This window comes from Schistocerca serialis, chromosome 6 (assembly GCF_023864345.2).
Source record: "Schistocerca serialis cubense isolate TAMUIC-IGC-003099 chromosome 6, iqSchSeri2.2, whole genome shotgun sequence".
NCBI lineage: Eukaryota > Metazoa > Arthropoda > Insecta > Orthoptera > Acrididae > Schistocerca > Schistocerca serialis.
In genome coordinates, this window is record NC_064643.1 from 388,410,147 (window position 1) to 388,434,132 (window position 23,986).

General features: G+C 37.4%; 1 protein-coding gene across 5 annotated transcripts in view; it reads right to left on the reverse strand.

Moving 5' to 3' along the window:
• LOC126483837 (nuclear pore glycoprotein p62) overlaps positions 1–23,416 on the reverse strand; it is a 35,466-nt gene extending 12,050 nt beyond the window's left edge. Inside the window, exons 1-3 of one of the 5 annotated variants that reach the window (XM_050107044.1) lie at positions 23,163–23,416; positions 17,872–17,889; positions 5,333–5,585 (exon numbers count right to left, since the gene is read on the reverse strand). In XM_050107044.1, the coding sequence (XP_049963001.1) occupies positions 5,333–5,585; positions 17,872–17,889; positions 23,163–23,238 (347 nt within the window). In that variant the 5' untranslated portion in view covers positions 23,239–23,416. The remainder of the gene's footprint in view (positions 1–5,332; positions 5,586–17,871; positions 17,890–23,162) is intronic. The other 4 variants (XM_050107046.1, XM_050107045.1, XM_050107049.1 and 1 more) reach the window with 4 other exon arrangements.
• Positions 23,417–23,986: the final 570 nt, after the last annotated feature.

Genomic DNA, 23,986 nt, shown 5'->3' on the forward strand with positions numbered 1-23,986 from the left:
GATCAGAGTATGTCATCCCTTGCCTCCTGGAGCCATTTCCTAAGCATGGAAGGAATGTGACAGCACTTATTCACATCCCTTCCGCTTGTCAATAAATTTCAACAGAAGTAAATATTACTAGCGGGAACGGTGAACAAGATTTACAGAGAAATCCCGAACTGCTTCAAGAACAACTCTGACTCAAATTCCACCATCTTCCTGAAAAATACTGACAAACCAGGGTGCATCCTGACAGTGTAGCAAGGGATGAAGAATAAGAACTCCATTATTTTCAAAACATTACATCCTGAAGAACCAGTGGGCACTGAAGGAAAGACAAAACCAGGAACTGTTACCGTCCATAAAGCAACAAAGTGCGGTGTGGATGCATGTGAGCAAGTGATTCACAGAAATTTAACTATGCCTTCTTGCACGAGATGGCTGATGCCTGCCTTTATATCCTAGACAGAGCAACAATAAATGTGCGTTTCTTCCAAAATCAAATAGGCTGAAGAGGAATGCATTCAGTCTTCAGCTGGTAAATAAACTCTGAAACTGAAAGCAACAAATCACAGGACAATAGTAAGAAAGCCAATCAAACAAAGAAGCAGCTGAAGGACTGGACAATTCAAAAAAGTGTCAAACTGGAAGGCTCACAGGAAATAAGATCAAATACATCTGTGAGACATGCAAAGAGGACCTCAGCCGGAAATGTGTGTGAAAAATATTAATAATGTACTCAAAGCACAATTTCAATGTCTGAAAATAAACAAGTAAATATATCAAAAAATGTCAGGAACTTTAAAAATGGGTCACATTTTTGAGTAGAAGTGCAAAGTTTTGTATCTGTAACAATAATCTAAGTGTTAGAAGTTCAAGGTAAGACTTTGATTGAAAAATATGTGTGACTTACACATGAACAGAAAAAATAAAAGTCTTACTTCTAAAGGTTAAACTCATTAGGGATCAACGACTCATGCACACTGGTTTAGAGAGTGTCACATTTTCCATTGTTCTAGTGTTGCACACCAATGGATAGCTTTATCTAGTGTGCAAAGTTGCAATGGCAAAAGTAAATAAATACATAAATCATTTATTTACTTTTTCCTTCTGCCTCCCGCCATTCAACAACTACCCAATGTTAACACGCTGAGTATATTTTCATTGTGGAACTGGTTTGTTTTTGCGACTGGAAACACCTCCTATTCCAAAACAGTCCTCTAACAGCCCTGCTATGTGAATTGTGTAGCATTTGTTCTGCACATGTTTAAGTGTTAACTATTCGTATTTTATGTTTCAGAGGCAAGTGAAAATGGAGAATGTGCTTGGCACTCATATAATGCAGTCTGTGGCATCACATAAAAAACACTCCCAAACTGGCTGATATGCCATATCAACTGTTATCAATCTCGTGCAGAATTTTTGCCTTGAACCTTTATTCCCAAATTTTAAATTTGAACATGAAGTCAAATCATTCAAAAAGGTGTTGTGACTGATTCTGAAAAGATAGCTGAATTAAATACAGTGGCTTACTTTGCAAGGCAAGATAGCTGAATTAAATATAGTGGCTGACATTGCAAGGCAGTGGATTTACAGACACACGACTACTTTTCATTGTTCAGTTGCAGAGCCCATGCTAAGTTGGTCACTGAATTGCACAATACGTAGATACCAATATATGACAAATGAGTGAAATACCACACAAGGAGAATGCAATAGCCATAATAAGTCATTCACTCTGTGTCAGAGAATTGAGTATTATTAGAAGAACAAGGCAAAATATACTCTGCAATTGCACAGAGACATCATCCAATATGATGAAATTTTCCTTTTATAGAGTTGTTACTTGTCACAACACAATGTAATTACCAACTTGCTCTCCTAATAATTTTAGTTATACGGGTTTTTAAAACAAGTTTTGTCCGAAGTAGAATATCACCATGTCAGCATAAGTAGGACAGTTTACAAGCGAACGCAATTTGTCCCCAAGTTGGGGAACATTTATAAACAATCTTCTCCTCTGTCTTCAGCACTTGTGAAATGGTCAGTTGAATTCAACATGGTTTTACATGTCATTAAGATGTTATATGTTAAACAATACAGGAACTGCAATCAATGTTATGAAAACAGAAAGTGCTCAGAATTGTACATTCAGTGATTAAAAATGTATAAGTAAGAGTGCAGTCCACTTTACATGAAATAAAAATGAAACCCTTTGTGTCATGTGGGTGCCATATCTGTCGAATGCTCATGAAGATGAAATTTGAAAATGAATTTTTAACATTTGAAGCATGTTAAAAGGATCACATCTGATGATCTGAGATGAATCTGCTACCTTAATCTGCTTCATTGTTATTGTTGTTGTTATTATTATTATTCTGGAATGGCTGAAACAATAATTGGTGGCTCTATACAAATCATTTTAATCTACAGTTTGGTGAGAAGAAATCTGGATAACAAAAATGAAAAAGTTATAACTAATTGGCACAATGTACCGGTCCACAAAGATGCTTTGGTAATGAATGAAACAAAAAATATGCATTACTGGGACATTTATTCTGTTCACAAGATTTAGTATAATCTGAATTCCCCATATTTTGAGATCTAAATGTATTAAAGGGATTTATGGTCAGAAATTTTTTTAGAGCAATCACGGTCATTACAGCTACAGATCAGTATTCTGCACATCACTTTATAGGTGGAATATACCAGCTGGGAGAACATTCAGACAAAGCACATCTATATAAAATGAAACTACACTGCTATGAAGTTTTTTATGACGTAAATAAATGCAGTATTTCACTGCCAGTCCAAAAACTTGTCAGCTTGCCCTGGTAATGACTGCTCTGCATCAACTTTATACTGTTTTCCCTAATTCTAGTTCAAATAAATATCTTGAAATATTTAAAAACAATATTACTTTTAATAAAACCACTTCTTTCTTTCATTACCAGGTAGCATGTATGCACTGCTCATGCTACCACACGCAGAAGTGTATGGATTCCCGAGGATTAAAAGTTGCTTGTAGAAGTGCATAGGCTTATTTCACTATTAACATTATAAACTAAGATGGTTTACTACTTATTTATAAATGAAGCATTTAATAATATCAATATAATGGAAGGAAACATTCCACGTGGGAAAAATTATATATAAAAACAAAGATGAGGTGACTTACCGAACAAAAACGCTGGCAGGTCGATAGACACACAAACAAACACAAACATACACACAAAATTCAAGCTTTCGCAACAAATTGTTGCCTCATCAGGAAAGAGGGAAGGAGAGGGGAAGACGAAAGGAAGTGGGTTTTAAAGGAGAGGGTAAGGAGTCATTCCAATCCCGGGAGCGGAAAGACTTACCTCAGGGGGAAAAAAGGACAGGTATACACTCGCACACACGCACATATCCATCCACACATACAGACACAAGCAGACATATTTAAATATGTCTGCTTGTGTCTGTATGTGTGGATGGATATGTGCGTGTGTGCGAGTGTATACCTGTCCTTTTTTCCCCCTAAGGTAAGTCTTTCCGCTCCCGGGATTGGAATGACTCCTTACCCTCTCCTTTAAAACCCACTTCCTTTCGTCTTCCCCTCTCCTTCCCTCTTTCCTGATGAGGCAACAATTTGTTGCGAAAGCTTGAATTTTGTGTGTATGTTTGTGTTTGTTTGTGTGTCTATCGACCTGCCAGCGTTTTTGTTCGGTAAGTCACCTCATCTTTGTTTTTATATATGAAGCATTTAATATATAGTTGTGAATAAGTATAGTGTAAATACTAACATAAATATATGTTGGCAATTTGTCAATTTTTTAATTGGACCAGGGCACAATGCCTATCGAGGAAAAAAAAAACATCACTAAGGATTTCAATAGATGGTCTTCACAAACAAGAATATGTAATCATCATCATTGCCTTTTTGATTTTAGCCTATATGATAATCACAGCAGCAAACAAGGTATACAGTAGATAGTCTCGTAAAATTTAATAAGTAATACCAACCTACACTAGTAACTGCAGAGTGACAATTACTAATTATTTGAAATAAAAAGTCATAACTTCTGAACAGTTTGTGTTAGGATGTTCAAACTGCACAGTTGGCCGCGGGGCATGATGGGAATTAGTATGCGCATGCCCTCTTGTCGGCCATTTGCATGGGTAAATGTCACTGTACAGCATGCCTGAGCACGCAACACTATATGAGCAATAACAGCCCAACTGCGGCTCAAAGTAACTTTGCAACCAAGTTCAAGCTGAAGGCAACTGGTCCAAGTGTACTAACTAACAATCAACAATTTGATTCACAAGTTTGAGAGACCAGTCAGTGTTGGTGATGACAGTGTTGGCAATAGTGGTTGTCCAACAGGGGTGAAAACACCTGAAAACATTGAGAAGACAAGCGCTGTGTTTCAAACCAGCCCCAGGAAATTGATCAGCCAAGCTGCACAACACGTGGGACATGGAGACACTGTGACAAATTGTTGTTGAAAACCTGTATCTCTTCCCATACAAAATTCAAACCCATCAGCCATTAAGCCATGAGGCCATGGACCAGCGTTTGGGTTTCGCCAACATTATTGTTCACAGAATGGACGAACGGGACTTTGAAGTGTATATGATTTAGTTTAGTGACGAAGCTCACTTTCATTTGGATTGGTCCATCAACAAGCAAAATTGGCGCATTTGGGGAAATGAGAATCTGCATTTCACAACTGAGAAGTCTCTTCACCCTTAATGGCTGACTGTGTGGTCTGCAATGTCCAGTCACGGAATAACCAGTGCAATATTCCTTGATGGCACAGTGACTACTGAACGTATGTGAAGGTTTTGAAAGATGATTTCATCCTGATTATCCAAAATGACCCTGATTTCTACATGATATGGTTCATGCAAGATGGAGCTCAACCCTGTTGAAGCAGGAGAGTGTCTAATGTCCTGGAGGAGCACTTTGTGGACCACATCTTGGCTCTGGGTTCCAAGAGGCAGCTCACTTGAGCCTCGATTGGCTGCCATATTCTTCGGATATGAACACATGCAACTCTTTTTGTGGGGCTGGATTAAAGAGAAGGTGTACAGCAATAACCTCAAAACCATTGCTGAGTTGAAAACAGCGATTCAGGAGGCCATCGACAGCATCAATGTTCTGACACTTCAGCGGGTCATGCAGAATTTCACTATTCGTCTGCACCACATCACCATGATGGCAGGCATATTGAACATGTCATAACCTAAATCCTAGTATCTGTTGTGACATTTACATGTTGAATAAAGTGTGTGTATGATGTACTTTTTTTTCATATAGCTCAATAATTGTCACCCTGTACCAAAATAACCAAGTGGAAGAACTTACACAGTGGTTGCACCCAGTCCAGCCTGTACAGATGAGCTTATTGCTATAGCCTGAATGGACGTGGGTGCAGTTCCTGTAGCTGTTGATGTAGCGGCACTTGAGATGAGGGAGAAGCCAGATGCTGCAGTTGAAGGTAGGCTGAAGCCAGTAGCAGCGGTCGTTGTCGCCACTGTGCTTGTTCCTGCTGGTGCTGTTGTTCCTGATGCAGCAGCTGTTGACGTAGTGGCTGTAGTTTTTGGTGTTAGTGTCAGTCCTTCATAAATGACAAACCATTTAGTCTAAAGTATCTTAAATTTTTTTTTTAATGTTTTTCCTTTCAGCAAAAAAACAGATGAGCTCACTGAATGTGAAGTTTTACTTACAGACTAAATTTTCTCCACATTCTCATCCCAGATAAATATCTGAACTTCTCAGATAATATGTACTGATCTTTATGATAATAAACTACAGAAGAACAATAAGAAAAGTAACCACAATGGTAACTGTGTAAATTACTCTAAGTACCACTCACTAACCAATGGCACTGTCAGTATTTAATGAAGCAAAGTCATTCAAGACAGAGCAGTAATGTTACACAAAGAACAGTTTTGCCAGAGGAAGAGATTTCATGAGTGGTTGCTCCGGATGAATAGGCAGTGAACAAATTGCAAGCATCTGGACTCTGGGGTCTCACTGTAGTGTTGTTTCTCAAATATAACATTTATATCACTTAGGTACTGAAAATCTTTTTTTTATTTTTCATTCTGAGAATGTAATACAGCTATTCCATGACAATGATCTAATATCACAAAAAGCTCCCATATGACAATCACAGATTTTGCTGAAATTTTGTGTGAACATTCGCACATGTCCATAATGAACACTGATAATGTTTTATTATCATTAATGTTCAAAGAAATTTTGGGCTTGCAGCCGGTTGTTGTTTAATCCATCATACAATATTTTGACTGAGCAAATGCCAGTCTTCCTCAGGTGAGCAACTGGAAACTGACAAAGAGCTGCTCTGTTCTGGAATATAAAGTGCGCTCCGAGTATTCTATGCATGCATCAAAATCAAGCTGACAGACAGACCACATATCCCAGTGGCAGCCTCCTCACTGGTGGAACTGCAGAACTCGGCTGTCCTCTGCATTACCGTTTGCCATGGATGATGGCGCACTCTGTCGTCTTTGATTACAAAAGATCGTGGGGATAATGGGGTTCCATGCACTATAACCTTGGTAGGCACGATTGCAGTTCATCAGATTCTCCACCAGGCGTTATTTACCATGGATTCTTTAATAATGGTGTAAGAAAAATATACTGCTTTAATATAGTTATATAGAATTATAGTTCTATCATACTCTATTGAACATCCACTAGAAATACAGTGTTTGGCAGTAGCAGACTTCCTTGGTTGAAAAAGGCAAGTGCAATATTGATGTTCAAGTGCAGCATTCTTTCAGAGTGTGTGGGGTCCATCCTATATAAGCCATACCACACTGACAAGGTATTTTATTAATTCCAGCATTCCACAATAGCAAGTAATCCTACACTGGTCCCAAAAGGTCTGCTATATTAGAGGATGGAAAGAAAATCACTTTCACCTGGAATGTACAGATGATTCTTGCTATTTTAAATGAAATGTTGCCCACAAAAGGAAGAAAAGCTAAAGATTTTGCTGATGTGTTTTCCTCTTGTCCACTTGCTTTGGGTGCTTGTTTGGTTTTAACTGACAGTACCCTATTAATCTGCAGGGTGGAATATCCATTTTTCTCAACACTGTCTTCGAGCGGGCAACCTCGTTTAGCAAACCATCTACATCTGAGACAGTGTGAGCTCTGTGTTCGATTGTCTTCGGCATGCTCATAGTCTGCAACAGGTGATGACAACTTGATGCTTGCAAATACAAATCGGTACGAGTGCCATTACGATAAACTGAAAGCTCCAAGAGCCATCATACTTTCATCTAACCAAGACAGCCAAGAAAGGGGGACAACCATCTTCCTTTATTTCCAAAATGAATGTTGTTACAAACAGAGTTGGGGTGGTGAAGAAACTCCCTCAATTTATCTTCTCCATGAAGCAACACTATGAAAGTATTCACCACATACCTCCAAAATACTTTTGGGTTAAGGGCAACTTAGTGAAGCACTCTCTCCTCAAAATCCTTCATAAAAAGGTTGGCCACCAAGGGAGACAGAGGGCTGTCCATGGCAATGCCATCAGTCAATTCCAAATTTCTTGGTTTAACATAAAATAGGTTGAGGATAGAGTATGCCAAAACAAAGCAGTAATGTCCACCTGCAACTTTATGCAAATTCATGCCAAAGAACCTGGAAGAGGGACATTTGTAAAATGTGACACTACATCAAAGCTAACCAAATGGCCAGAACTGCTTAGACAGAGAGCTGAGTACTGACATGATGTGAGCATTTACCCACCAATGGTCTCAACAAAGAAGCTAGATGTTTAGCTAAAACATATGTAGGAGCTCCAAAGTTGCTCACTATTGGATGTGATGGAACATTTTCCTTTTGAATTTTTGGAAAGTCATACAGTCTTGGTGGTACACAGTCATGTGGTCTTACCCTACTTACAATCCTCTGAGGTAAAGAGGAGGAATTCAGTAGTGCAGAACTTTTCTGTTGCAAGTGTTCTGTGGGATCACAATCAATTCTCCAACAGGCAGTCACTTAGCAGACAACATGTCTTATCTTTTTACACACTATATGGTAACACAACAGTTGCATTACATTTATCAGCCTTCAGTACCATTATATCAGTATCCTCACACAAATTTCATAGTGCTGCCCTTCTGTTGAGGTTACGTTACTTATTTCTTCTGCACTCTGCAATGGACAGTGTTGTGCAGCTCCATAAGCACCACTCACAAAACTTATTGCAGGTGGTGTTCTAGGTGTAGATGCAAAATTTGCGTCACTTGTGTAATACAAATAGAATTGTATTGTCCAAATTTTTCACCATAAATTGACAATGGAGCATCGTGTAGTTACCTCTTGTGGCAAAAAATGATCAAAATTTTGACATCTGCTGAAAACTTGCATCCTTATGAATCCAACTGAACTTGGCCAAAATCATTCCATCAACTCAATCCCATGCAATAGGAGAGGGATGTTCTGTAACCTTTAGATGTAACTGGTACAATTCTTCTAAAATGGCATCTAATCTTCTTCTAGTATAGCAATTCCTCTCTTTTGACATTAACATGACTAGTCTTCTCAGTACTTTTCCATGCTGTGGCAGTCTTAATAAAATGTGTCACTCTGGCAAATTTCAATATTATAAAATGGTCCTGACATCTCAATAAAATAGTTAAAGTATTTAACAGTTTTGCTCTCTTACCACATGGTTGAAACTTTGGACATGAGGCCGCCACCTCCCCATAAAGGCGTCTGATCTGAGTTTAAGTTTTAAAATTTTCCCAGCGAACTGAATGTTCGAACAAATTTCATGCTTGTAGCCTATCATCTTCACATGGGCCATTTGAGAATGACAAAAAGCTACTTTTCTGCAAAATATAGCGCACTGTGAGGACTCCACGCATGTGTCAAAATCAAGTTTACGGACAGAAAACGATTCCCTGGAAACTCACCTATCCTCTATGTTACTGCTTGCTGTGACTGTTGGCGCACTGTTGTCTTCAATTACAACAAATTGTGGAGATGATGGGGTTCAATGCACTGTCCAACTGGTAGCCACTGTCAGGTCCATCAGATTCTCTGCCAGTCGTATTTCCGTGTATTCTGGCATAATGAAGTACCAAAAAGATATTGTTGTGGTCAGAATTAAGTAAGAGAGCAAAACTGTTAAATACTTTAACTATTTTATTGAGATGTCAGGACCATTTTATAATATTGAAATTTGCCAGAGTGACACATTTTATTAAGACTGCCACAGCATGGAAAAGTACTGAGAAGACTAGTCATGTTAATGTCAAAAGAGAGGAATTGCTATACTAGAAGAAGATTAGATGCCATTTTAGAAGAATTGTACCAGTTACATCTAAAGGTTACAGAACATCCCTCTCCTATTGCATGGGATTGAGTTGATGGAATGATTTTGGCCAAGTTGAGTTGGATTCATAAGGACTATCTGTAGGAGAACTGATTAACGACACCACAGGAAGTGTGCAACAGAAAACTTCTGCACTACTGAATTCCACCTCCTTACCTCAAGATATCATCAAGAGGTTAAGACCACATGGTTGTGTACCACCAACACAGTACCGCATCCCAAAAATTCAAAAGGATTGTGTTCCATTACACCCAATAGTGAACAACATTGGAGCTCCTACATATGTTTTGGCTTAACATCTTGCTTCTTTGCTGAGACCATTGGTGGGTAAACGCTCACATCACATCCATAACTCAGCTGACTATCAATAGACTGGAGGCTCTCCGCCTATGCAGTTCTGACCGTTTGGTAAGCTTTGATGTTTTATCACTTTTTACAAAGGTACCTCCCACAGATTCTTTGCCACTAGTCGACAAAAAGTTTCAGGTGGGCATCACTGCTTTGTTTCGGCATATTCTAGCCTTAATCTGTTTTACATGGTGTAGCAATAAAGAAACTGGGTGAGCTGTTGTGTGTATTTCCTGCTTTGTCAACAAAAAAGAGAGGGTGAATACCCTTGGGATTTTCCCTGACATGCATACAAAATTTCACATCGGTGTGGTGGTTAGTCTGGCTGTGAGCCTTCTTAGAAATTGTTTCGTGAAGTGGAACTACATGTTAACATCAAATTCCTCACAAAACTTGGAAAAGTCTGCCACTTAACATTTGTTGCAACAAGTTTATGGTTATCAGTGTTCATATCACAGGCAAGTTTTCAATTGGGTTAATAGGTTCAAGGACAGAAGGGAAGATGTCAAAGACCTTCCACTTCAAAAACTGCAGAGAATGTGGAGAAGGTCGGTAGAATTGTTCGAGAAGACCACCGCCCATGCGTTCGAGCAATTTCAGAACTGGCCCTTACCGATAAAGAAACAGACATTTTGCACAATGATCTGAGCATGACAAAGCTTTGTGCTAAAGTGGTGCCAAGAATACTCACAGACAAGCAAAAGTAACAGCGTCAATCCATATGATGTGATACAATGAGGCTTGTTTGACGATTTTTAAATATTTTGATTTTTTGTGTGTGATTGCCCTATAACTGAGAAGTTCAAAACAGTTTTTTTTTTGTTTTTTTTTTTTTTTGCCTTGCACTGTTACTGAATTGTGGCCATTTTTATTTGTAAGAACACAATGGTTTTGCAATTTGGAGACATTAACGTTAATTTGAATATCTCTGCACTGTGTTAAGTAACAACATTGCAGTTAATATGACTGATTTTAGAGAAGTCTTCTCTACAACACTGTTGGTGAACCAAAACATCCCAAATGCAAAAATAACCAGTCAAAATGACTTCTGAAGTTTGGTATTGAAAATTTAGAAAATCCACTTTTTAGACCCAAAAATAACAACCAAGGAGTGATTTATCAAAGTTTTTTTTTTTTTTTTCTTCCCTCTCTAGTTAGATATCATAAACTACCAGCTTTGTATAGAACAAGAATTCTGACAAATGTTTCCTTAATTTTTTATAAGTTTCTGAAATTTGAAAATCTTTATTTTTTGTAAAGTTTGGGACTACTTATCTCTAGTGAGACTGAACAGAAAAATTCAATTTTTGCACATTTTGTACACCTACATGAAGCAAAGTATTGTAAAAAAATTCAACATTGGTATCTGACTGAACAAAGATATGAATTCTGAAAATCAGGAAATATTTCACATTACAATTGCTCTCAGGGTTGTTGCCTACTTAAATGGTTTATTATTTCATTGTAATGAAATTTAGTGTAACCTATACTTACTTTACACTATCACCCTATATAACTAGTTAGTACTATTTATTTTAACAATAAAATATTAAACAGTATGAGCTTTTGCTTTAGTTCTATGTTAAAACGTTGCCCATTTACATCTAGATTTATTCTCAATTAAGTAGCACATTATGACAAGTTCAAAATGATGTAAGTACAATAATAAACTTGTGTAATTTCTCTGTTGATGAGAAGGCTACAGTTTGGTGCACGAGTTTAGTCCTCAAGGCAAGTGCATACAGGAGCTCAGTACACAGAGCAACAGGTCCTTACATGAACTGTGTACTCCCACTACATTTGCTGGGTGTGGCATTGTTGTACTCAGTCTGTTCAGAAACCTATGTCAGACTGAAAGTACATACTCCATTGAGCATGTAGAATATTTTGTGCACTTTTGTTGTGAGTGTAATTTTTAATTAACTAAAATAATTGTAAAATTTAATACTAAATAAATTTGAAAGACTAATTGGAATACAATAAAATGGATGAACAGTGCTCTATTGGATAGATAGTAAGTAAGTGTGTCACAAAAAAGGTTACAGTTCGGTTTCAAAAAACTTAAAAAATTTTAGTGACTTCGATGAAGATAGACAAACTTTGTTTAAATTATGTGGATGTTTCTCTGTATCATTAGTTTGTGAGTAATTACTGGAAATTCCCTGTTACTTGTTCACTTGTTACTCAAACATTTATCGTGAATCCTGAATCAGAATCACATAACCTTGTTAATGATATTTATGTTCCTACTGAGGAAGCTATTAGCAAATCGAATTTTGCCTGTTCTTATTCAGGGTAATCTCTTGCTTCAAAAATAAGAAAATTTAGTAGCAGAGAAAGAAAAGCAGCCATTGAAAGCAAGGTACAATGAATTTCAGTCAAAATTAGAAAAGACTTAGAATTATGCTTTAATAATGCATATACCAACAGTATTTCTAAAAAATAAGAAAGCCTACCTCCAGAATCATCCGACACCGAATATTTGAGCGTAACTGAGAAATTAGAAAGTAAGTGTTCAGTGACACATAAAGAGGAAAAAGTAAAAATTTTAAGTTTGCTCTTTCACTCATGATCAAGAGAAAAACCAGTTCACAAGTTCAGCGTTTCTGTTCGTTTGGTTAGACTAACATGAAAATTAGTGAAAGAGCAAGGCATTCTACGAGTTTTAGGAAAGAAAGGAGTAGGTACTTGTAAAGAAACAACTGAAAAGATCCAGCAGGTTTTTGCAAATAATAAAAATAGTAGAATGTGCTCAGGTAGCAAAGATAGTGAAAGCGTTGTTATAAATGGAGTGCGTAACAAAGCAGAAATGACTAGTGCTGCCACATATAAATGAACTTTATGTAGCTTTCAAAAATGCTCATCCTGAATGTAAAATTGGAAGGTCAAAATTTTGTGACTTTCACTCTTAAGTGGTGTATTTTGGCTGGCTCCTCAGGAACATGCTCCATATGTGTTTGTTTATATCATCAAAATGGCAAACTGATGACTGCAGGTGCAAAACTCAATGATGTTAACTACAAGGAGTTACTAGATTTATGGTTTGTGACACTAATAATTATGACTGCATGGTGAGGTTACATGATAATGTCCTTGTAAAGAAACTGTTCTTGAATTGTTTAACAAATCTGAAAAGGAGCTGCTCAACCAAGAAACTTCATACAGTGGATCACAACCAACAGGGCTGAAATGCTAACAGAGGTTACATCTCAGGAAGAGTACTTTGAACCTATAATAGATAACTCAGGAAATCTCAGAACCACACCACTATGTTTCTAAAATCCGACAAGTTTTTGAAGGATAAAAAGCACAACTTTATAAAACTGAATACATAGTCCTAGCTGATTTTGCAGAAAACTTCACATTTGTGGTTCAGGATGAAACACAATGGTACTACTGGGTCCATGACAAGGTAACAGTGCATCCATTTGTTCTATACTTCAAAAATGAGAAAGATGAAGTTTGTAGTTCTTCAGTTTGCAATTTGCATTTTCATTGTTTGAAATCTACTAGTGACAAAGTTTGGATACTAATGAAAAATATATTTAGGACGCTTTCAGTGCTTCAACTTACCACAGCAACTGGGAGGTCTTATTCTATATCACATAGCTGTCTGAAGAAATAATTGTTCTTAACACTCAACCCTAGGATAAGAAGTACCACATCTCGAAAGTATGTCAATAGAAAATATTTATTTTAAATTTTTCATGATAACAGTAATGTTTAGTTCAGCAATATTTTAAGTTTTTGCGTATAATTTAGAACCGTATCTTCAATAATAATTGATTACGTCTAGCCAATATCACACAGCCATAAGATCAATTGTGTGCAATGTGAATTATTTCCTTATTTTTAAAAATACATATCTTTGTTCACAGTCAAATATCTATGATGAATTTTTTACAGTACTTTGCTACCACGTGTGTACAACATGAGCAAAATCATATTTTTTTATTCAGTCCCACCAGAGGTAACTAGCCCCAAACCTTAGAAAAAAATATGGATTTTAAAATTTCAATAATTTACAAAAAATTAAGGAAACAACTGTCATTGTTGTTGTTCTATATGAAGCTAGTTTATGATATCTAAAAAAAACCTAATAAATCACTCCGTTGTTATTTTTGGGTCTAAAAAGTGAGTTGTCTAAAATTTTAAATATCAAACTTGGGAGGTCATTTTGACCGGTTATTTTTGAATTTAGAGTACTTTGGGTAACAAACTATGTTGCACAGAAGACACTCCTAAAATTAATCATGTCAACTGCAAAGTTGTAACTTAACACAGTGCAGGCATATTCAAATTAACACTAATTTCTCCAAATTCAAAAACTTGTTTGCTAAAAAATAAAAAGGGCCGCCATTCAGTAACAGTGGAAGGCAATTTTTTTTTTTTTAAACTGTTTTGATATTCTCAATTATAGGGTGATAACATAAAAAAATCAAAATATTTAAAATGGTCAAGCAACTAACTAAATTATTTGAGCACTTCACCTGGATTGACCAACATCTAGTGGACTGCTGTGCTGACATTTTTGAAAACATTGAAAATGACCCTGATTATCTCAGCAAAGTAATTAAGTGTGACGAGACAAGGATAGTCCAATACAATCCAGAGGCTAAGCCACAAACCATGCATTGGAAGAGCCCTCAATCCCTACAAAGTAGAAAGTGCACATGAGCAAATCAAAATTCAAAGTGATGATGCCTGAAGATCAGACTGTCAATCACACTTATCACGAAACTGTTCTGAAGACCTCTGAATGTGTATTGAAGGAGACCAGATTTGTGGAAGTATCGCGCAGGGATTCTTCTTCAGAACAATGCACCAGCCCACAACGCAATGTCTGCGAAAAGATTTTTGGTGAAAAAATAACATTCCAGTGGTACAACATCCACCATATCCATATGACCTAGCACCATGCGACTTCTTTCTCTTCCCAAAACTGAAGTCTGCACTCAAAGGAAACAGGTTCGAGTCCACGGACACAGTGCAGGAAAAAGTGACAAGCCTCCTCAACAGTATAACAGAAAAAGACTTGCAGCACTGCTTCCAACAATGGAAATTCACACGGAGCAGTACAGGGATCAAGGAGGAGACTATATTGAAGGGGACAACATTTCAGTTGCGTACATTTTTTCAATAAAGAGTTAGAGCATGAGTCGGGTTTCTTTATTTCCACACCTGTTATGTTCAACTAAGAATATTTTGAACAGACTGACGACATTGCCAAGGACAGCCCTGTATCTCCACTGGGGGCTAACCTTTTTACAAAGGATTTCGAGAAGAGAGCACTTCTCTCAACTGCCCTTAAGCCAACAGTGTTTTGGAGGTATGTGGACAATACTGTCACAGTGTGACTTCATGGAGAAGATAAATTGAGGGAGTTTCTTCACCCCTTCAACCCCATTTGTACCAACATTCACTTTGGAAATAGAGGAAGATGGTTGTCTCTTTTCTTGGCTGTCTTGGTTAGATGAAAGTATTATGGCTCTTGGGGCATTCAGTTTATCGTAACCCCTATTAGTTTCCAGTTTTCTTGGATTCAGATGCACACATACCACATCACCTCAGTGAAGGTAATCACATCCAAGAACAGTTACGAAGAAAGCAGTACTGGAAGGTGTTCATGTGTTGATGTTTTTCAGAAAATATGAAAGTTTTCTGTACCAATAGTTACTGTTTATACTTCAGCATGATGTATACTAATGACAGGCTCTACATATGTGTAACTTTCTTGATGTTTTTCCTTTAAAAAAAGATACCAAGTGAAGTAGCACACTATTAAGGCACTTGACTCCCATTTAGAAAGAGAGGTGTTCGAACATGTGCCTAATGTGTCCTATACTGTCATGCTGAGTGGTCAAAGGACAAATAAATAAATAAAAAGCAATAGACTGAGATCACATTCACGTCTAGCACATAATCTTAATCTGACAAGAACTACTTTGTTCAACTAACTTCACGATTAAATTTACATAGCATACTATGAAATTGGTACAAGCAGCCTACCTGGCGCAGGATTCATCACACTACCTTCTAGCCATTTCTCTACTGTTCACTCTTTAAGAGCGCACAGGAAAAATGAACACTTAAATCTTTCCATACAAGATCTGATTTCTCAGTTCATCACGATGATCATTTCTCCCTCTTTAGGGGGACACTGACAAAAGATTTTTGCATTTGCAGGAGAAAACTGATTGAAATTTCACAAAAATATTTCACCGCAATGAAAACTGCCTTTGTTTCAATGATTGCCACTCCCAACTCAAGTACCATGTCCATGAGAATACAAAATAACTTTCCCTCCTTTGAACTTTTTTGGTGTCCTCCATCAATCCTGATATGGTTCTCATGCCGTGCAGCAATATTCCAGAAGAGAATGGACAAACATTAATGTAGGCAGTCTCTTTAGTACACCTGTTGCACCTTTTAAGCTTTCTACCAATAAAACTCTGTTTTTGGTTCACTTTCCCCAAAACATACATGATCATTCCAGTTTAGGATAATCGTAATTCGAATCCCTCAATATTTAACTCTTGGCAGCTTTTAGATCTGTGCGATTTATTTTGTGTTTACACTGATGGTTCTAAACAAGAGAATTTCATCAGTTTCAGAGCAGTTTTCTATTTACTAAATAGAATTGCTGGCTATCCTGAGGACACTTGAACAGATAAGATGACCTTATGGCAAGAAATTCACCCTGCTCTAACATCCAAAGTGCCCTTCTTGCCAACACACACATGTATCCATTAGACAGGATGGTCCAGGCTGACAAAGAGAAGGAAATCCTAGGGCACATGGGAATCTGGGGAAATGAACATGCTGATGCAGCCAACAAGATGGCAGTTCACCTAGGAACAGTTACCACATAAATGACAAGGAGGGCCATGTATTATTGGGAGACTGAATGGCTGGATGTGAGGAGCAATATGTTTCAGTCAGTAAAACCTACAGAGCAACCATGCCTTGCTCCCTTCTGGCTACTACAAGCAGATCAAGTTGCCCTTAAATGGTTACAGATGGGACATTGTCCCCTAACACATGATTTTCTTCTCTGGTGTAAGGAGATACCAGTGTGTGAAATGTGTGGAACACAGGTGTCAGTATACCAAGTATTTTATTTGTATTTTTATGTTCTGGTCTGAGAGGTAGTCTGAGTCTTCCACAGGATGTTCCCTACAAAATGGCCAATGAGACAAGAGTGGTATAGGTTTTAAAGTTTGTGTTGCATGGCTTCCTTTTCAAAATACTGCATGGGAGATTTTAGTGTGTAAAAGGATGGCTTGTTCATCCATTATTATTAAGCACTCACTCACATCATTATACGATTTTTTAAAATATGCTTTTGTACTGTTATTTTATACTGGGTTTTACCTGCTTTTTGGGTTATTGGTTTTAAGATATTCTTGATCTCAGTATTGAATTTTAAACCTTGATTTGTGTCCGTGTGGTTTCCTGCTCCCTCGTCCCCCTTTTGTAGCTAATTATATTCAACCACCACCCAACCTTTTGTTTTCAGTAATAATGCTTATGACCCTCCATTTCATTACCCTAAAAGCATCACCACCATTATAGATAATGGCCCATAACCCATAACAGTTATGTAACGTTTTGGTAACCAGGTCCAAATAAACCTATCTAGGGCTAGTGGTGTCCCTCAGTTAGCACCATCCGGTGTTGTGGGAAGCTTAAAGCATATAATGCTGAATGACCAAAGCATAATTTTTTTTATGTTATTAAGTTAACTAGTTATACGTATCTACAAATGTTTGATATAACCAACCGAGGTAGTGCATCTGTGAAGACTGTAGTCTCAGATTCAAGAGGATAAAGGTCCATGATCTGTTTGGCAAGCCCAGTTAAGGTTTTCCTACATCATTTCAGGCAAATGGTGAAGTGGTTGTTCCAACTAGGTCTCAGCCAACCACCTGTCCTGCCCTCTCCTCATTAAACATGAGTATTTATTTCTGTATATGTGACACCTTTTTCTTCTATTAAGCAGATAGATCTTATATATCATTGTAAACTAATCATTGAGCGAATAAATTAGTGATGCTGGTATGATAATAAGCATTACGTCTTGAAGAGGTATATTTTTGGCAGCTTGAGAGTTTACAAGAAATTAATAACGTAAATATTGAGACAAAAAATATCTGTCATTTCAAACCACTCACTCCACTGGAAAGAAAGGCCTGCAATAAAAGAAAGAACCATGAAGTAATACACCATATGCAGCACAGCAGAAAAGTTCTTAGCATGTATGTAAATGAATTTGATGGAAGGTCTGAGGTTAATGTCCTATCATTGTCAAGATGATCAATGAAGAGCACAAGCAAAAGCTGGACAAGGATAATAAACAAGGAAAATCTTAATCTAAATGGTCAGTAAGCAAAAAACATTGACCTTCTGGCAAGAGAGTTGAGTGATTTACCAGCTGTTTAAACAAGTACAGTATTTTTAAACATTTTCTTAAGAACTGGGCTCAAAAAGATGAGTAAACTGAATAACTTACTGAATTTTTCGTCAGATTTTCCCCCCACAGGCTGATATGCTGCTTAATCACATTATAGAACACACTATTATAGCATATCTTACAGCTATCTAATTTACTGGTTAAATCTCGCTCCATTCACGCACCTCACTCAGTCATGAAATTGTAGTTTTGAAGAGATAAAAATGAAACTGTCCCTTCAGGTTTCTTATGAAAGTGCAAGGCTTTAACAGTACCAGTAATATAACATAACTGGTCGTTGTAGAAATTTTCGGCAATCACTGCTTTGATTCATCACGACAAACAGTGTCTTATTGATTGGGTCAGGACTCTCGACGTCGAATGTAACTGCGTATTGCGTGTCTACTGTGTCAGATGCAGGTAAAATCAAGTCACGCAACTTTTTTCCGGGATTTTTCAACGATCGAACGAGAGCTTTCTTCCACTAATGGAATTTTCCCTGTTTTGATTTTAGTCCTGACTAAAATGTTATTTTAGTGTTGTCTCTTAAGTATTTTCCAGTAAAAAACTTCTGAACCACTGTTTACATAGTCGCGAGTAGGCCTAATTTTTTGTACACATATTTTCATTGTTTTCCGGTAACTTAATTGTCTTTCTGTCACTAAAAACGATTTGTACCATGGGTGTAAAGTGCCTGACGTGCCGTAGAATCGTTAGCTCCGGGGTCTGGTGTGATGGATGTAGTAACTTTTTTCATTGGGGCGATTGTAGTGGAGTGGGAATTGGGAAAATGAGCGAGACTCATCAGTGGTTCTGTAGGCTATGCAGTAGAGATAGAAAGATTGTGGAGCAGGAGGGGAAAATTGCTGCCCTTCAGGCTGAGTTAGATGAGGCTAGGCGAGAATTGGGCAGGTTAAGGGGGGAGAAGGGTAAACAGGGGTGGGAAGTGGCAACAGGCATAAGGAACAGGCCAAGAAATTCTTCTGACACCTTTGTTATTAATGTGCAAGATGTCTGACCTGTTGCCTCAGTCAGAAACTGAAGAGCCTCTCACAGAAGTAGATGTAGACAGGGCTCAACAAGCTTTCAGCAGCAAATTGAATAAGAATGTAGGGAAGTCTGCAAAGAGAAAGAAAGTCTTGTTGCTAGGTAGTTCGCATGCCAGGGGTGTGGGCCAACTTCTGCAGGATGAATTAGTGTCAGAATACCAGGTCACAAGTTTTTTCAAACCTAGTGCTGGACTGGGACAGGTTACAGAGGATTTAGGTTCAGTATGTAGAGGCTTTACTAAGGAAGATACCGTGGTTATTGTGGGTGGGGCGGGCAACAGTATTGACAGAGATCCGGGGTACAGCATAGAGTGTGACCTGGCAAAGATTGCATCAACATCGAGTCATACCAGTGTTGGGTTTGTGTCAGTTCTGGAGCACCACGACCGACCTCATTTGAGCTCTTCTGTCAGGAGAGTTATTTTGGAGTTGGAATGGCTACTTGGATCTGGTGCAGGGTCACACATTGGTATGGTTCCTGTTGATTCACTCTGTAGGTGGGACTATACTAGACATGGCCTACACCTCAACAAGAAAGGAAAGGGTAAACTGGCTGGGCTGATAGCAGGAAATGGGGGAGGAACTATATCTCATGGTGGAAACTATTTTTTAGTGTAAGATCAGTGTCCAGTGGGAAACTCAGCCAGGCAAGTACTATAGATGTTAAAAAAGTTCAAGATACTCACAAAAGTAAAGTGAAAAATAATGTTAGTATATTTCATCAAAATATTGGGGGATTGAAGAATAAAATTGATGAGCTTCTGCTTTGTTTAGAAGATATAGAAACTGAGAATGTAATAGATGTACTATGCCTGTCTGAGCATCACACTGTCACTGATATGCAAAATGTTAGCATCAATGGGTACAAATTAGCTGCACATGTAAGTAGAGATAATATGGTGAGAGGAGGAGTTGCCATATATGTCAAAAGCTTCCACAGTGTAAAAAATTTTGTGTAGAGCAAGATATGGAAGCATGTGCCACTGAACTTAAACTAAATTATGGCTCTTTCATAATTGTAACAGTGTATAGGTCCCCCTCAGGGAATTTCCAGCTATTTCTAGGGAACTTGGATGCTTTGTTGTGCTATCTGTCAGACAGGGGGAAGCAAATTATCATTTGTGGGGATTTCAATGTAGATTCCCTGAAAGAGTGTAATAGGAAGAATGACCTAGTAGTATTTCTCAGTTCTTTCAATTTGAGCTCCGTCATTGATTTTCCTACTCGGATAACAAAGAACAGCAGTGCATTGATAGATAACTTTTTTATAGACCAAGATAAGTTTAAGGACAAAAATGCGTATCCTGTTGAGAATGGTCTTTCAGATCATGGTGCACAGCTAGTTACAGTACCTGACATAGCTCCAAGCAGTATATCAAATCAGACTTTCAAAGCAGTGCATTCAATTAACAATATAAATATTGCAAACTTTAGGGAAAGCCTACAGCAGCTAGAAAGGGGATGAAGTGCATAAGGAACCCGATGCAAACTTGAAATATCACTTATTTCACAATACATTTTTAAGGGTATTTGAAAATTGTTTCCCAAGAAAATAGTTAAACATAATTCCAAGAAAACATATAAAAAAACCTTGGCTAACTAAAGGAATAAGAATATCTTGCAACCGTAAAAGAGAACTGTATCTAACAGCAAGAGGGAGTACTGACCCCGAAATTGTTCAATATTATAAAAGCTATTGTGCGGTACTAAGAGAAGTTATTAAAAAGTCCAGAAGCATATGTATCATGTCTGAGATCAGTAACTCTGATAATAAAATTAAAGCAATTTGGAATATTATTGAAAGGGAAACAGGGCAACCAAGAGTACAGGAAGACTTCAGTGCCATAAAACTGAATGACAAGTGTACTAACAAACAATCAGAAATTGAAAATATTTTCAATAATCATTTTTTAAATGTTGTGGAGAAAATAGGATCTAGATCTTCACTAGAAGAGGCAAGGCTACTAATAGAAGAGGCCATACCTGTGCAGTTTGAAACAACTGTAATTCCACCAACCTCTCCCTCTGAAATCAGTAAAATAATAAACTCACTAAAAGCAAAAGCTCTTACAGAATTGATGGCATTTCCAGTAAGGTACTTAAAGCTTGTTCCCCACAGATAAGTAGGATTCTCAGCCACGTATGTAATAGCTCTTTGGAGCAGGGTGTTTTCTCCGATAGACTGAAACATGCCATTGCATAAAAATGGGGATATGTCGGATGTCAACAACTACCATCCAATCTCTCTTCTGACAGCTCTACCAAAAATTTTTGAGAAAGTAATGTATTCAAGAGTAGCCTCCAATATTTGCAAAAATTAAGTACTAACAAAATGTCAGTTTGGTTTTCAGAAAGGCTTTTCAACAGAAAATGCTATATATGCTTTCACTGATCAAATATTAAATCCTATGAATAACCGGACATCACCCATTGGTATTTTTTGTGATCTCTCAAAGGCCTTTGATTGTGTAAATCATGGAATTCTTTTAGATAAGCTAAATCATTATAGTTTGAGGGGGGCAGTGCACGAATGGTTTAACTCATACTTAACTGGAAGAATGCAGAAAGTTGAAATAAGTGGTTCATGTAATGTTAAAACAACAGCTGATTCCTCAAACTGGGAGGCTATCAAGTACGGGTTCCCACAGGGTTCGGTCTTAGGTCCTTTACTGTTCATGATATACATTAAAGACTTACCATTCCACGTTGATGAAGATGCAAAGTTAGTTCTTTTTGCTGATGATACAAGTATAGTAAGAACTAAGTGATGTAATTGTAAATGATGTTTTTCACAAAATTATTAAGTGGTTCTCAGCAAACGGACTCTTTAAATTTTGATAAAACACAGTATATACAGTTCCGTGCAGTAAATGGCACAACTCCAGTAATAAATATAGACTTTGAACATAAGTCTGTAGCTAAGGTACAATTTTCAAAATTTTTAGGTGTGTCCATTGATGAAAGGTTAAACTGGAAGCAACACATTGATGGTCTGCTGAAACGTATGCTATTAGAGTTATTGCAAATTTTGCTGATACAAATCTCAGTAAATTAGCTTACTATGCCTACTTTCATTCACTGCTTTCATATGGCATCATATTCCGGGGTAATTCATCATTGAGTAGAAAAGTATTCATTGCTCAAGAACGTGTAATCAGAATAATTTCTGGAGCCCACCCACAGTCATCCTGCAGACATCTATTTAAGGGTCTAGGGATCCTCACAGTATATATATATATATATATTCACTTATGAAATTTGTTGTTAATAATCCAACCCAGTTCAAAAGTAATAGCAGTGTGCATAACTATAACACCACGAGAAAGGATGATCCACACTATGCAGGGTTAAATCTGACTTTGGCACAGAAAGGGGTAAATTATGCTGCCACAAAAGTCTTTGGCCACCTACCAAACGGCATCAAAAGCCTGACAGATAGCCAACTAACATTTAAAAATAAATTAAAAGAATTTCTAGATGACAACTCCTTCTACTCATTGGCTGAATTTTTAGATATCAATTAAGGGAAAAAAAACTTAAACATTAGTGTCATGCAGTATTTTGTGTAATGTAATATCTTGTACAGACATCTTTTATTAACCTGACACGTTCCATATCATTACGAAGTGTCGTATTCATGATCTATGGAACAAGTATTAATCTAATCTAATGGGTACAGGTAAAAGTTAATGAGCTTCCCATTACGACGCGACTGTCACACAAGCTGGTACCAACACATACTTAAAAGCCACGGTGCATTACATCAGGAATTGGGAAACTTCCCTGTATAAACACAAATTTACGCAGTTGCGTTGTAACATAACAATAAGCCATGTTTCGAACATGAGTACACAAACAAATCGAAATTAACAGATGAAAACTCAATTCATTTCACATTCCACGGTCTTCGATAAGTATTAAGCGTCCTTATATTAGAATTCTCACAAAAAAGGCATTATCTTACCTGTACTCGCCGCGGGAAGAGATAAGGTAAAACCTGTAGCAGGTTTGGAAACAGGAGTTCCGAATGTAAAATTCATCCTCACAGTGTTTCAACGTATCGTTTGCGCCTAATACCGTCAATATGTGTTATTATCCACGTGCAAGGTAAAGTTCACCACGTTCATTATAAACAACCAAATACAATGCACATCAATTTCAACTTCGCGCAAAGCCACAAATAAACACACCAAAGATTATTTCAATGTACGCATTATAGATCGATTTCAACATGTGTCTCACACTGGTGCAAATCAGACGAAGTATCCTGCAGTGCAGAAAAACTTGCACGTGGAAATGTGCACACACTTATTAGTAAATACATTAATCTTTGTTCTATAGATCATGAATGCGACATTTCGTAACGATGTGGAACGTGTCACTTCAAAATAAGTTTTCTTTACACAAAATAATAATTTTTGTTACAGGTACTAGTTTATGTCTAAGAATTCATCTGTTGAGTAGGAGTTGCCGTTCAGAAATTCTTTTAATTTGCTTTTAAATGTTGGTTGGCTATCAGTCAGACTTTTAACACTATTTGACAAATGATCAAAGATTTTTGTGGCAGCATAATTCACCCCTTTGTGTATCAAAGTGAGGTTTAATCCAGAGTACTGAAAATCATCCTTTCTTCTAGTGTTGTAGCCATGCACTTCGCTGTTATTTTTGAATTGGGACGGGTTATTAAGGACAAATTTCAGAAGTGAATATATGTATTGCGAAGGTACTGTGAACAACCCGAGTTCCTTAAATAAATATTCAAGGTGATCTTGGGTGGGCTCCTGCTAT